A 12,715-nucleotide genomic window follows, 5' to 3' on the forward strand; every position below is an offset into this window, starting at 1 on the left:
CTTGTGTGATGGCAGGGAAGGGCCATGGCTTGTGGATTCTGGCTTCTCATCTGATAGCTTCGGTTTTCTCAAAATGGAAAAGAAGGTCATCCTCTGTGAGAGGTGGGTGCTAGGCTTTAGGAGAGGGAAGAAGAAAAGACTTCGTTGTTACAGAGAGCAGGAGAGGGTCTGACTAAAGAAACACAGGGTGTGCTGGGAGTGGCGCAAATGCCAGTTCAGGGCTCTCTCTCAGCCTCTTTTCCCCCACCCTCCTCTGGAGGGACTTTAGGCTTTTTGAGAGGTCTGGCGCAGGATGGCTGGCCCTGCCCCGAGAGCCCAGCAGCATGCCTGGGAGCCCTTCGGGACGGCCCCACTCTCACCAGCCTCACTTCTCATCACTCTGACTTGAATTGCTTACTGTCGCTGAACCCTGCTTCCTTTTGCCTTGAAGACTCTTCCCTTCTCTCCTTGGACAGCCCAAATGAAGTATCTTGGGCTCTGAGCCACTGCCCTGACCACTCCCTGCCTCCACTGGGGCTGCTGTCCTTCCTCTCCACCCTCGTGGGCCCCCCCTCTGCCCTCCACTGTGCAGACGTGAATCATGGCTTCCTCGGTCCGGACACCAGTCTCACAGCTGGGGTTACTTTGACTCAGTCGGCCCCACTGGACTGCGATCCTTGAAGGCAGGGATGCATGAGAAGAGGCCCAGGTCCCACCAGCTGCTTCTGTGAATTCTCACACGCTGCAGGGAGCCTGGACCCCAGGGGTCGTAGGAGGATGGCGCTGTGCTGCAGAGCTGAGCCTGTCAGACTGCGTGAGGCTCTTGGGGGTGGAGGGGTGTGGGGGAGCATCACTGTGACTTCTGGGGCAAGGATGGGGGGCTCATACAGAGGCCTCTGGTGTCCGTGTGGTGTGGGTTTCCTTCAGGCCACATTCCCTGAGCATTTTGTGTGGGCATGGCATTGTGCTCATCCCTGGGCCTTCTAGGAGTTCACCATCGGTGGGAAAGATAGTGTCTGCTGATCGTTAGGGCACCTTGTGCCCCGTTTGCTGCTTCTCTGGGAGCCGGAGGGATGAATATTGAGCTAGGAGTTTAAACTTCCCTTGCTTCGACCCTGAGGAATAAATGAGATGATGTGGGGTAAAAGCCCCTGGAAAAGAGCTCTGACACCACGGGCTCTGCAAGGGACGTCAGTTTTCACCCTACTTAGCAGGAGGCCTGCACACCCTTGCTGCCCACATGCGCTGAGAGACCAAGGAGAAGACTAGGCAGTCCCCTGTGGTAGCTGCTTCGGCCTGGCCTGAGCGTCAGCAGCTCCTCCTGCTCTCACTGCTAGGGTCAATTGCTACCCTTCACCCTCAGGGCTGCCCCCAAGGAAGTGGCTTTTTTGTGGCATAGCACTGACCTTGGGAGTGGCCTTGCAACCCCCCTGGAGGGAAGATAGCTAGGTCTGGCCCTGATAAAGTCCTGCTTCCTGGCATGGTGGTGGAATAGCCAGTCCTTCCCTGTGCCTTCCTTGTGCCTGGCACAGAGATTAGACAGGCTGATAGAGATAGAGGCCAGAATGGTAGGACAAACATGACCTCTGGAAGGAAAGTCTAGCAGGAAGGGAGAGGACATGACAACAAGGACATTAGCATTGCCTTCTGAGAGATGGCAGCCCAGGGATATGGAGATGCTGCTCTTCCTATGGCCTGGGGAGCCGTGATTGGTTGTGGGATCCGGTCAGCATGGGCGCCAAGACCTCTGCTTGGGGAGATGGACCAGGGGGCGGGGAGCACCCCACAGATGGAGCTGTGTGGTCTCCTTATTCTCCTGATCTGTAAGAGTATTCACCTCTCCTCCTTTTCCTGTGAGCCTGAGGGATGGCTCATCAACTGCTTCCCTCTGGAGCCTCCCCCACATTCCAGTTAGCCCTCTTGCTCACAGGCTAGGTGTCTGAGTACTGTGGGAACAGAGCTGTGGTCTGAGGGGAGAGGGAGACTGGGTCTTATTGCATAGTGGGGTAGATTAGAAAGCTGGAAAAGGGAGGGTGGGGAGGGAAACCCCTCAGAAGGCAATGCTAGTGTCCTTGTTGCCATGTCCTCTCCCTTTCCTGCTCGAGTTTCCTTCCAGAGGTCATATTTGTCCTACCATTCTGGCCTCTATCTCTATCAGCCTGTCTAATCTCTGTGCCAGGCCCAAGAAAGGGACAAGGGAAGGGCTGGCTATTCCCGGGAGTGACAGTCACCTCGCCTGCCTTGACCCACTTCCCCCCTCGCTTTCCTGCAGGTGTTAGAGCTGCGGCGGCCCATGGATTCCCGGCTGGAGCATGTGGACTTCGAGTGCCTTTTCACCTGCCTCAGCGTGCGCCAGCTCATCCGAATCTTTGCCTCGCTGCTGCTGGAGCGCCGAGTCATTTTTGTGGCAGATAAGCTCAGGTAAGGCCCAGCAGGGCCAGGTGAAGAAGAGGGGGAAGGCATGTCCACTAGTTAATCTGACATGTATTTATGAGCCCTACTATGTGCCGGCTACTGTGGTATTGGTGTGGCAGGATTGAGAACCCAAGGGAGGACTTGGCCTGAGGGAGGAAGTGGGGCATTTCTTCTTTTGCCCCAGCCAAGAGTGTGCAGATGCAAATACGTGGATTTGGAGAAAGGTGGAATAAGGAGATTTCTGGCTGATGGCTGCACTTCCTCTGGGAGGGGAGGCAGGGCCATCTTTGTGGGATGCGGAGTTTGAGGGGAGTGATGAACTCTTAGGCAGAGCCACGTGAGGAAGGGGCAAGAGCACTGACTAGGCGTCGGAGGAGCACTGAGCCCCCCAGGGAGGAGCCAGTTAGGGCATGACCTGGAGAGGTCACCTGGGGATTTGTGGAGAAGGACAAGGTGAGGCATTGAGGGTGCTGGGGAGCAGAGTGGTTGCAGGAAGGTTGGCCAGTCAAACCAGGAGAGGGAAAAGATGTCCAGGGACAGGAGGTGCCCGTGAGGCAGGGGAGCTGGTTTAGGAGGAATAAGAAAAGAGCCGGATGGATCATAGGTCTTGGTCCGAAATGTTGGCATTTATGATTTTAGAGGTAGAGGAGTTCCAGATGCCAAGATCTGGTTGTGGCTATGGGAGGCGTGGTAGAAGGGTCACAGAACATGGGGTGTTGTGGAAGGAGTTGAGCTCTCCTAGGCAGTGAAGATTTACAAGAAAGTGTCTCAGTCTATTCAGGCTGCTATAGCAAAATACCAGACTAGGTGGCCTGTAAACAACAGAAATGTACTTCTCATAGTTCCAAAGGCTGCGCATCCAAGCTCAGGGTGCCAGCATGGATATGTTCTGGTGGGGGCCCGCTTCCTGGTTCACAGCCAGAGCCTTCTCACTGTGGTAGAAGGGGCGAAGGAGCTCTGTGGATCTGTTTTATAAGCACATGTATCCCATTCATGAGGGCCCCACCTTCATCACCTAAGCACCTTCCGAAGGCCCCACCTCATATTTGGGGCTCAGGGTTTCAACATAGGAATTTTGGAGGGCACAAATACTTAAACCATAGCATGGAGTATATGTGGGGAGTGGACAGGCAAGTAGAGGATGAGATCTTGGCAACATGTTACGTATTTTTTTGGTCAGAGGATCCATCACGGGAAGAAGTGGTTTCTTTAGAATGGTGGAATTAATTCGTGTCATTTGGACATTTATTAACCCACCTGCTCTGTGCCGTACCATATGCCAGGTGCTGATAGGAGGGGCAGAAAAGGACAGTCCTCTTTCGGGTCGGTCCTCAGTAGGCCCAGGCTCTCTGGGGTCTTCCTTTCTGTCTGTGTGAGGGGCTACTGAGGGAAGCAGGAGAAAGGGACTCCTGCATGCCCTCACGGGGCACTGGGCGGGATGCCAGGCCACCCTTGTCCCAGGAGAAGGAAGAGGAGGAAATGCCAGGCTGCTGACTTTTCCAGAGAAGGCCCGCTTTAGAAATGAAAATGGCCCCTCACTTCCCGCCCCAGCCTCAGTGTCTCTGTATCCCACAGTTGTGTGTGTCTTGCTGTCCCTCAGGAAGGGGCTCAGGACAGCAGCCCGGTGGAGCCCCTGTCTGCCGCCTCCCTGCCACCCATGTTCACTGTCCCTCAACAAGGGAGGCTCTAGTCTGGCCAGACTGTGGTGTCCCTACCGAAGCCTAGACCCTGAGGTTTCTTTTTCTTGAAGGTTCCATTCCCTCACTCAGGGCTTCCTCTTTGCCACCCCCTCCCGTAGCCCAGCTCCAGTAGGGCTCTGAGCACATTCCCGCACCATTCTGGAAGGAAAGTACCCCAGGGCTCTGTTCTTTGCCGGGCTCAGCATTCAAGTTCTGCCACTCTTGGGTCTAAGAAGAGATACCCACTCTCCTCAGGGTCTGCCTGTGACTGGAGAGGGGCAGGGTGGGCAGCCCAGTGATGGCACCCGGTCTGGACTGGGTCAGGGCTTAGTGAGTCCAGCCAGCTCACGTTCTGTTGCTCACATTCTAGGTTGTCCACAAATCCTTTGTCCCTCCAGGTCTAAACAGTTTTGATGTCTGAGTATATGGAAGGGGTGCGCTGGTATGTGTACAGGCTCTGCAGTGATTAGCCCTCGGGGCTCTACAAAACCCCCTGTCTCCAAAGAGCCAGGCCTATTGGAGGGGAAGGTGGAGATCAGTGTGTCCCTCAACACTGAGACAGCCCTTTTCTAGATCTTCTGCAGATGGCTCCGCTCGAGGTGTGGGGAGCTGCTGTCCCCAGGAGAGGGGCTGTCAGAGCCAGGATACCTGTGTCTCTGCCTCAAGGCCCGGCACTATTAGGTGTCTGTAGGGTGGCAGGACAGCCAAGCAAGGCACTGGCTGATGAAACACTTGTGAACATCCAGGGGTCCTTCTAGAAAAGGGGGTTTGTTTCTGTCATGGATTGGAACCATGTTCTCCGACTGGTGGGGCATTAGTCAGGAAAGGGGGGAGAATTCCTGCGGGAGCTGATCAAGTAGAGTCTATTGTGGCTAATAGGTGGGACTAATAGAGGCAGAGGGTCAGAGTGGGAAAATCAAGCTTAAAACTGAACTTGACTGTGGGCCTCTGCCTCCTCATCTATAATATGGTCCCCAGAGGAAGGCCTTTGATTCTCCTCCCAGCAGATGGGTTGTTCAAGCCAGGTGTGTCTCCTGTGTTTACCAATGCCCCACACCAGCCCTCAACACACATGGGGAGTGCACACTCACTTCTGCTCCTTCTAGCTAGCACCCTAGAGGTCTTCCTCCCCTCTTGCATTGGTCATTCTGCTCAGATGGCTGGTCCTGGAGTGCTGCTGGGTCTAGAGGCCCGGAGCCCCATCTAGGCCAAGAGAGGGATGACCCCACTGAGACCTTAGGTTATTTTTTTGGAGCCTGAGAAGAAACATGGGCGTGGGCACTTTTTTCAGCTTGGTAGGAATGGTGCCGGGCTCCTCACCTCGGTCAGTGGTCCTCAGACTACTCTTTGCGATTACAGCGAGGAAGGGTTGGATAGACGGCAGAGTAGTCAAGTGACACTGGGCTGGGAGACAGGACAACTGTGTCCCAGGCTGGCCCCTTATGAAACTGACCCTTAGTAGCTGTGGCCGCAGTTATAACATGTAGAATTGATAAGACAACCTCTGAGGGTCTTCCAGCTCTTACACATTACAAATCTGTGATCGACTCTTGCTCCCCTTGCCTTCATATTCCCTAGCTTGAGCTGATACTTCCCCACCAGGTTAGGCCTGTCTGTGATTAGGGTGGCCCTTGGCGGTATGTATGTGAGTCGTTTGTGAGTTTAAGTGTTGCTATGTACCTTCATGGCTGTTCCTAGGTCGAGTCCCAAAGAAGGTCGGTACCAGTGTTCTTGAGGCTCTGAGTGGTGGGAATGTGGGGGCTTCACCAGTCTGCAGGGTCAGATCCTGACCTGAACTCCATCAGCACTTTTGTTGCACTGGGTGGTTTAACCTATGAAAGGATGCTCGAACTCCCCTTCCCCAAAGGTCCTGGGCCTGGGCTCAGATGCTTGTCTCTGTCTGTCTACCAGTACCCTCTCCAGCTGCTCCCATGCCGTGGTAGCCTTGCTCTACCCCTTCTCCTGGCAGCACACCTTCATTCCTGTCCTTCCGGCCTCCATGATTGACATCGTCTGCTGTCCCACACCCTTCCTGGTTGGCCTGCTCTCCAGCTCCCTCCCCAAACTGAAGGAGCTGCCCGTGGAGGAGGTGGGCCATTGTCTGGGGGACCAGCTGGGTGAGGGGTGGAGGAAGGAAGGGACCGAAGGAACAGAAACTCCCAGGAGGGAGGGAGGGGCAGAGGGGGAAAGGAAGGGACCAAGACCACTGGGATCTTCTCACTTGTGGCCCCTGGGCCTCTCTACCCAGCTCCTGTCCCTTTTCCCTGGGCGCTCTATCCCTGGTTGGAGTTATTCCTGTTGTCTGACTCTGGGAATCCAGGAGGTCTGGAGGCCTAGAGAGGGCATTGCAGGGGCTCATTCCCTGCATCACTGTCACTAATGACTCTTTCTCTTAGGCACTGATGGTGAATCTGGGATCCGACCGATTCATCCGACAGGTAAGAAAGAGCAGGACACCAGAGAATATGGCCTGCCCTAGGGTAGGTGCCTGTTTGATGCAGGCCCCCAGGCACCCAACACTGTTACACACGTTGTTCAACCTTCACAGCCTATTTGTTGAGCTCTCTGGGCTCCATATTCACAGACTAGACAAGGGTGGGGAGGGAGAAACTGATCTGGGAAGTCTTGACCCCAGCAGGATCTGCCTTTCTGGTTGGGATCATCCAGTGTGATGGGAATGTGGGAGTGTGAAGAGCATGGCCTGGAAGTCTGAACACTTGAGGTCTGGCTCTGCCACCTTTGAGCCACACAATGTCAGACGGGCCTCTGAACTTCTCTGAGCCAGAGTTCTCATCTCTAAAGCAGGCATGGTGACACCACCTGCCTTGAAATGTTGCTGGGGGATGACACATGATGCACAGAATGCTATGGAATGTCAAGGTTTGCAATCATCATTGTAACTTCAGAAAGCCTTTGTTAGTCATGGAAATCCTCCCGGCTCTCCACTAAGGAGCACAACCCACTGGTGTACCCTCTGGGAAGGTACAGTCTGTTACACACCATTGACAGCTGCCACTCCTGGGTACAAGGGATCAAGGTACAGACACGGAACCAGAATGCAGAGACAGGAACGACAGCCTAACCTCATACCTGAGACACAGGCTGGGCCATCGTTTCCCTGCCCCAAGCCAGCTCTGCTTCCCATCGTGGAGCTGGAGATGGAGGAGCCAGGGAGGCTTCATCAGGGTGCTGGGCGAGGAACCCCAAGCTGGTCCTGGGCAGTGAATGCCACGGCTTCCACCACTTTTTATCTGTGTGACTTTGGATGAGTTTCTTAACCTCTCTCTGCTCAGCTTCTCATTGTAAAATGAGGTCGATAATTGTATCAGGATTTGGGGGAGGAATGAGTAAGATTATATATTTAAGCTCTTCGGATGGCCTGGCATATAGTAAGTGCTCAGTCAGTGTCTGTGATCATGATGACTGTGTGTTTTCCTTCCCCTGTAGATGGATGATGAGGACACGCTGTTACCGAGGAAGCTACAGGCGGCTCTGGAGCAGGCTCTAGAGAGGAAGAACGAACTGATCTCCCAGGACTCTGACAGCGACTCCGATGATGGTGAGTGAGGCTTGCCCCAGGCAGAATCAACTCTGGCCCCGGGACTCCCTCTGCTCTGGCCCCAGGCCTCATGGTACCAGGACCCTGTTTCTGTACACCAGACCCTTCTGGTTGATGAGGCTCCAGGTATAGGACCTTGGTCTCAGGCTAGCCTAGAATTCTCTAGCCCCACTACCAGTGGGCTCAGGGAGTAATGGGCCTGAGGAGAGAGAAGTACTGTGGTAGTTTGTCAGAGGGAGTTGAAAAACATAAACAACATTGGGGGCACTTGTAGGGTGGCCCAGGCTAGAAAGCTACCCTCTTCCCTCTAATTCTTCTCTACCTCAGAAGGTTTGAGAAAGAAAACCCAAAGATATATGGCAACGCCTAGACTCTTCTTGCTGATAGGAAGCTAGTTATTCCTCCCTCAGGGGCCTTGCCTTGAGTCCCTGCAGGAGATGGAGGGAACTTCCTCTTCTTGTGAAGTCCAGGAATACCACCAAGGGTGACGGGTATGGGGAAAGTGATCCTCTGGTCTCTGATTTCCACTCTTATTCGCATAGTGAATATTTGCCAACTTCCATGTGCAGAGCACAGTTTCTGACCTTCCAGCACAGGGGCTAGTTACAAGCCCAGGAGCACAAGAGATAAAGTTTCAAAAACAGATTAAGTGGTTCTGGCTAGAAATTCTCTTGGGGAGAGGGAGACAATAACAGCTAGAGGTTGGGGTTGGAGGTTGGAGATGACCGTTTCTTGACCCGAACCTCAAAGATTTGTCTTTTCTCTTCCAGAATGTAATACCCTCAATGGGCTGGTGTCGGAGGTGTTTATCCGGTTCTTTGTGGAGACTGTTGGGCACTACTCCCTCTTCCTGACTCAGAGCGAGAAGGGAGAGAGGGCCTTTCAGCGAGAGGCCTTCCGCAAGTCTGTGGCCTCCAAGAGCATCCGCCGTTTCCTTGAGGTTTTTATGGAGTCTCAGATGTTTGCAGGCTTCATCCAAGACAGGGAGCTAAGAAAGTGTCGGGCAAAGGGTAAGGCCAGAAGAGCTTGGGGTTGGGTGCTGTGGGCCGTCTTCTGCTACCAGCAGGCCTGAATAACTGGGCACCGTGACAGAAGCTCTTAGCCATCAGCTAGAGCCAGGCCTCCTAGCATCCCTTTCTTCTGATACAAACTGCCAAGGGAGCTTTCTTCTCCTCCTGTCACAGTAAATGCCTTCCCAAGGCTGTGCACAGGCTGGAGCCTTGTGGCTGGTAGGGCTCCTCTCCACCCCAGGCAGCGTGCCATTGGTAGCCCATCCCCTCTTCAGATGCTCTTCTTCTTCAGAGAAAAAGACCAGACTGAGCAATTTAGGGGGTTCTAAGAACCAAAGGTTGGAGAAGCCCTTGATGAAAATTGAGCTAGCTCTCTGAGGTTGGTGGCAGCCTCCATTCAGAACAGAAGGTCACCTTGTCTCTAGTTACTTCATCAGCTCAGCTCACTCTAGGACTTTTTTTTTTTTTTTTTTTTACATCTCAAGATCTTTCTGTCTAACCTCAGGGTTATTACATCTTCTGTCCACTAATACTGTCCATTTAGTCTAACAAGCCTTTTGGAACAACATGGTAGAGTGATCTAAGAGGACCTAGAGAAGGCGCCCAGCTCTGAAACAAGGAGTGGCATCTTTGTCTTATGGAATGCAGCTCAGGCACATGCACCGGGAGGTGCTGAGGGCCTCTTGCTTCAGCAGTGAGCACAGTGAGATGTTATTAATTATAGTTCTGATGAGATAATCTGAATTCTAATAAGATGCTCCCATAAATTGTAATTGCAGATCCTGGTTTCTCTGTGCCCAATAGGCCGCCCCTTCCCTTCCCGCAATAACGGTTCTGTTCCCTGTTCCTCCTCTTCCACAGGCCTGTTTGAGCAGCGAGTGGAACAGTATTTAGAGGAACTTCCAGACACTGAGCAGAGTGGGATGAATAAGTTTCTCCGAGGTTTGGGTAAGTAGCATGGTCACTGATGAAATAGGTGTTCAGCAAGAAGCTGGGGCTGGGGGATCTGTACCCAAACTACTCTAAACCAATGCCAGTGGGTATTTATATTGGGGCTGTAGACAGAACTGTAAGAGATCCCCTGGTGAAGAGGTTCCCAGCCCAGTCCTCCAAGAGCATTTAGCACAGTATTTACCAAATTGCAGAACCAGGAGAAACTACAGATCCTTACATAAACCAGGTCTTTTTCCATGTGCTCTTTCTTGAGTGTATATGAGGGTGCTAGGGGCAGTGAGCTTTTCTCTAGGTCATAAAGGGGTCTACAAAGGTCTCGGTCCCAGAGTGCCCTTCTCTGAAAACCTCTACTCCCTTCAAAGAGCTCAGCCAGCTAAATCATGGAATCATAGCATGTCTCTGTTTAAAGGGAAATTGGGCCCAAAGAAGTTAAATAGCTTGCCCACAGCCCCAGAGTGATTGATACCAGTGCCCTAATTAGAGCTCTAGCATATTTTCCCTGCCCTGGATCAGACCCGTCACAGCTGAAATCCAGGCTTTATAGCCCTGTCTGCCGCTGAGAGGGTTAGGGCTGTTACAGGAGTTGATACTGAAACCTTCTCACTCTTGCCCTCTCTGACCCACAGGCAACAAAATGAAGTTCCTCCACAAGAAGAATTAAGCCTCTTTTCCAGTAACGGAGTCCAGTGCCTTGCCGAGCCTGGAGCCTGGGGAGGGGGCCGGCTTGGGGCCCTCTGGGCTTCTGTGGCTGCTCTCCCCCCACAGACCCCACCCTCCAAGCCAGCCCACCTCTGCCTTCACGATATCCCAGGATACTGTTTGTAAATAATCTGCTGTAAGCTTTCTTATCTCTTTTTGTAACAAGCAAAGAGAATCTGGTAAATATTTGTATATTCCCAAGGGGCTGGGTGCTGGCGACTGGCCAATTATGTGCAGCTGACTGTCTCAGCCGAACCACTGATCTTCCCCTGCAGGCTCCTGGCCTGCCTGCCTGAGGCCCCTGCTGCCAGTCTTGGGCCCTGGAGAGCAGATGCTGTTTTTTTTTGTTTTTTTTTTTTTAATCTTAGAGTTTCTATTTTTTTCTAGTAGTCCCCCTCCCCTAACCCTCTGTTTTTGAAAGGCAAAGGCCAATCAATCCCCATTTGCAGCGTGGTACCAGGCTCTCGGGCCTGGCCTTCTCTTGTTTCTCCCACCTTTGTGATGGTCAGTGAGTCACGGGAAGCCCACCTCCCACCCCCCACCCCCGGCAGTGCCAGTGCTCTCTGGGCCCAGCTCCCAGTCTGTGGTGGCCACGATGCGGTACAGGGCATCCCTCCTTCCCACCATCTACGGGTGTTCTCAATAAACAGTGTACAGTTGTTTGGGCCCAGAGCCCTACGTGTTCCTTGGCTTCATTTTCTAGAGTTCTCTCTCCTGGGGGATGGGCTGAGATAGGCCAATCAGGAACGAAACACCATCATGCAGGGAATTGAGGACTTCATTGAGAGTTTAGTGTCAGTGTGAGTCACTTACCTCCCCTGAAATCAAGTTTTCTGGCTTGAACCATTATGACTGGTCTTAGAAGATACCTTGTCATTGTTCTTGTTCAGCTTGCCTCTTCAATAACCAACTGTTCAGACTGTCTTAGTGTTCCCAGTGATGGAAAGAATGCTCAGTGCTTCAACTCCACTGTTAGGTGAATCTTAACATTTTCCTATTTAGTATGAAGCCCTTAAGATATCATTGGGTATCCTGACACTGGTGGGGTGAAGCTCAGCGAAAGCCAACCCAGGCTTACTCATAGCCTTGGCCCATTGCCTATAGCTCTTCTGTCATTCTGTGACTAGTTTTCTCCTGTTGGAACCCTAGGTTTGCATGCAGAAACTTCTGCAATATTCCATGGAAAAGCAAGAAGAGAAGCAGGGCGGGGAATATGGGTGGCTTAGGCTTTCCACCCAGAGACCGTGAAAATTTCCAAGTTGAGTTATGAGGCAGTAAAATGGAACTCTTCACTGGAATTCAGTTTGGGGCTGGCAGGATTTGAACCAAGGAGTAGATCTTTCCTGTCCTTCCACCCTGGCCTACTTAAACAGGAGACAGTCCTATCCTGAATTCCCTTCCCTCCTTCTCCCCATTTCCACTGAGGCCCACGCAGGTCCCAACCTGTCTGGGGTTTGAGGTTGCTATCTGCCTCCTAAAGTAGAGGATTTGTCTTCTGGGAAGACAAGGTCGTCTTCTCCTCTGAAAAAGCTTCCTACATAGTTGGCTTTGGCATCTTCCAGTAGGGAGGCAGAGACTGAGGCCTCATGAATCTGAGTTTTCAGCTGAGGTAGAGAAGACAGTGCTTATCACCAGGAAGTCCAAGGTCGGGTGTAGTTACCTCCAGGACTCATTACTGTTAACCCAGCCTGGGCTTCATGACAGTCATAGAAGTAGAGTCCTTAACAATCAATAATATTACAGTTTCCAAAAGGTGCTATTTCTTTCTCCTTTCCTTCTCCCACTCCCCTCTTTTTTAACGTGACTCCAAAGAATCTTCACAGACATGTGATCAGATCACAAGAGATATAGGTATAAATTGCTTTTTTTAAAATAAACTTTGAAACTTTTATGTATCTTTAAAATCTTAAGATACCTAAGATTAACCCTAAGGATTCCTTCCTCCTACGATGGCCACAGCTTTCATCCTAATTCAGAAAATCAATACTGGCACATAATGGCTCTGGATGGGCTGCAAGTGTCCATACAATGTGAGTACTATGGGCAGGGTACAGAAGACTTTGGGGGAATATAGAGGAGGGTGTGTCCAGGGGGCCTGGTATGGGGTTCACAAAAAGTGGTCAGGATTTCTTTACAAGTTCTGTTTCACATGATTTCTCAACCCCTAAATATATGGTTCTTAACCCTGTCGGATCCAGCACTCTCCTTTTCTATAGCAAATACTCTAACTCCCCCCCCCCCACCAGCTTACTATCCTGAAATGAAATTCATAGATAATGTAACCTAAACACGCCTTAACTTTCATGTAAATGGGGAGAAATAAAAGGAAGTATTTTGTTATAACATGTATTTAAATATGTAAATGCTTGGGTACGGCTATACTAGAATATATAATGAGGTCAGACGCTTACACCTGTACA

The 12,715-nt window shown here is 51.9% G+C and overlaps 1 protein-coding gene across 12 annotated transcripts in view; it reads left to right on the plus strand.

Moving 5' to 3' along the window:
- DENND2B (DENN domain containing 2B) overlaps positions 1 to 10,967 on the plus strand; it is a 147,333-nt gene extending 136,366 nt beyond the window's left edge. For all 12 annotated transcript variants that reach the window (XM_031017224.2, XM_081798623.1, XM_081798621.1 and 9 more), the window contains 7 exons: positions 2,252 to 2,400; positions 5,985 to 6,162; positions 6,470 to 6,511; positions 7,521 to 7,632; positions 8,403 to 8,642; positions 9,504 to 9,590; positions 10,223 to 10,967. In XM_031017224.2, the coding sequence (XP_030873084.1) occupies positions 2,252 to 2,400; positions 5,985 to 6,162; positions 6,470 to 6,511; positions 7,521 to 7,632; positions 8,403 to 8,642; positions 9,504 to 9,590; positions 10,223 to 10,257 (843 nt within the window). In that variant the 3' untranslated portion in view covers positions 10,258 to 10,967. The remainder of the gene's footprint in view (positions 1 to 2,251; positions 2,401 to 5,984; positions 6,163 to 6,469; positions 6,512 to 7,520; positions 7,633 to 8,402; positions 8,643 to 9,503; positions 9,591 to 10,222) is intronic.
- The last annotated feature ends 1,748 nt before the right edge of the window (positions 10,968 to 12,715 follow it).

The sequence above is a fragment of the Leptonychotes weddellii genome, chromosome 11, assembly GCF_054177405.1.
Source record: "Leptonychotes weddellii isolate Sample4059 chromosome 11, ASM5417740v2, whole genome shotgun sequence".
Lineage (NCBI taxonomy): Eukaryota > Metazoa > Chordata > Mammalia > Carnivora > Phocidae > Leptonychotes > Leptonychotes weddellii.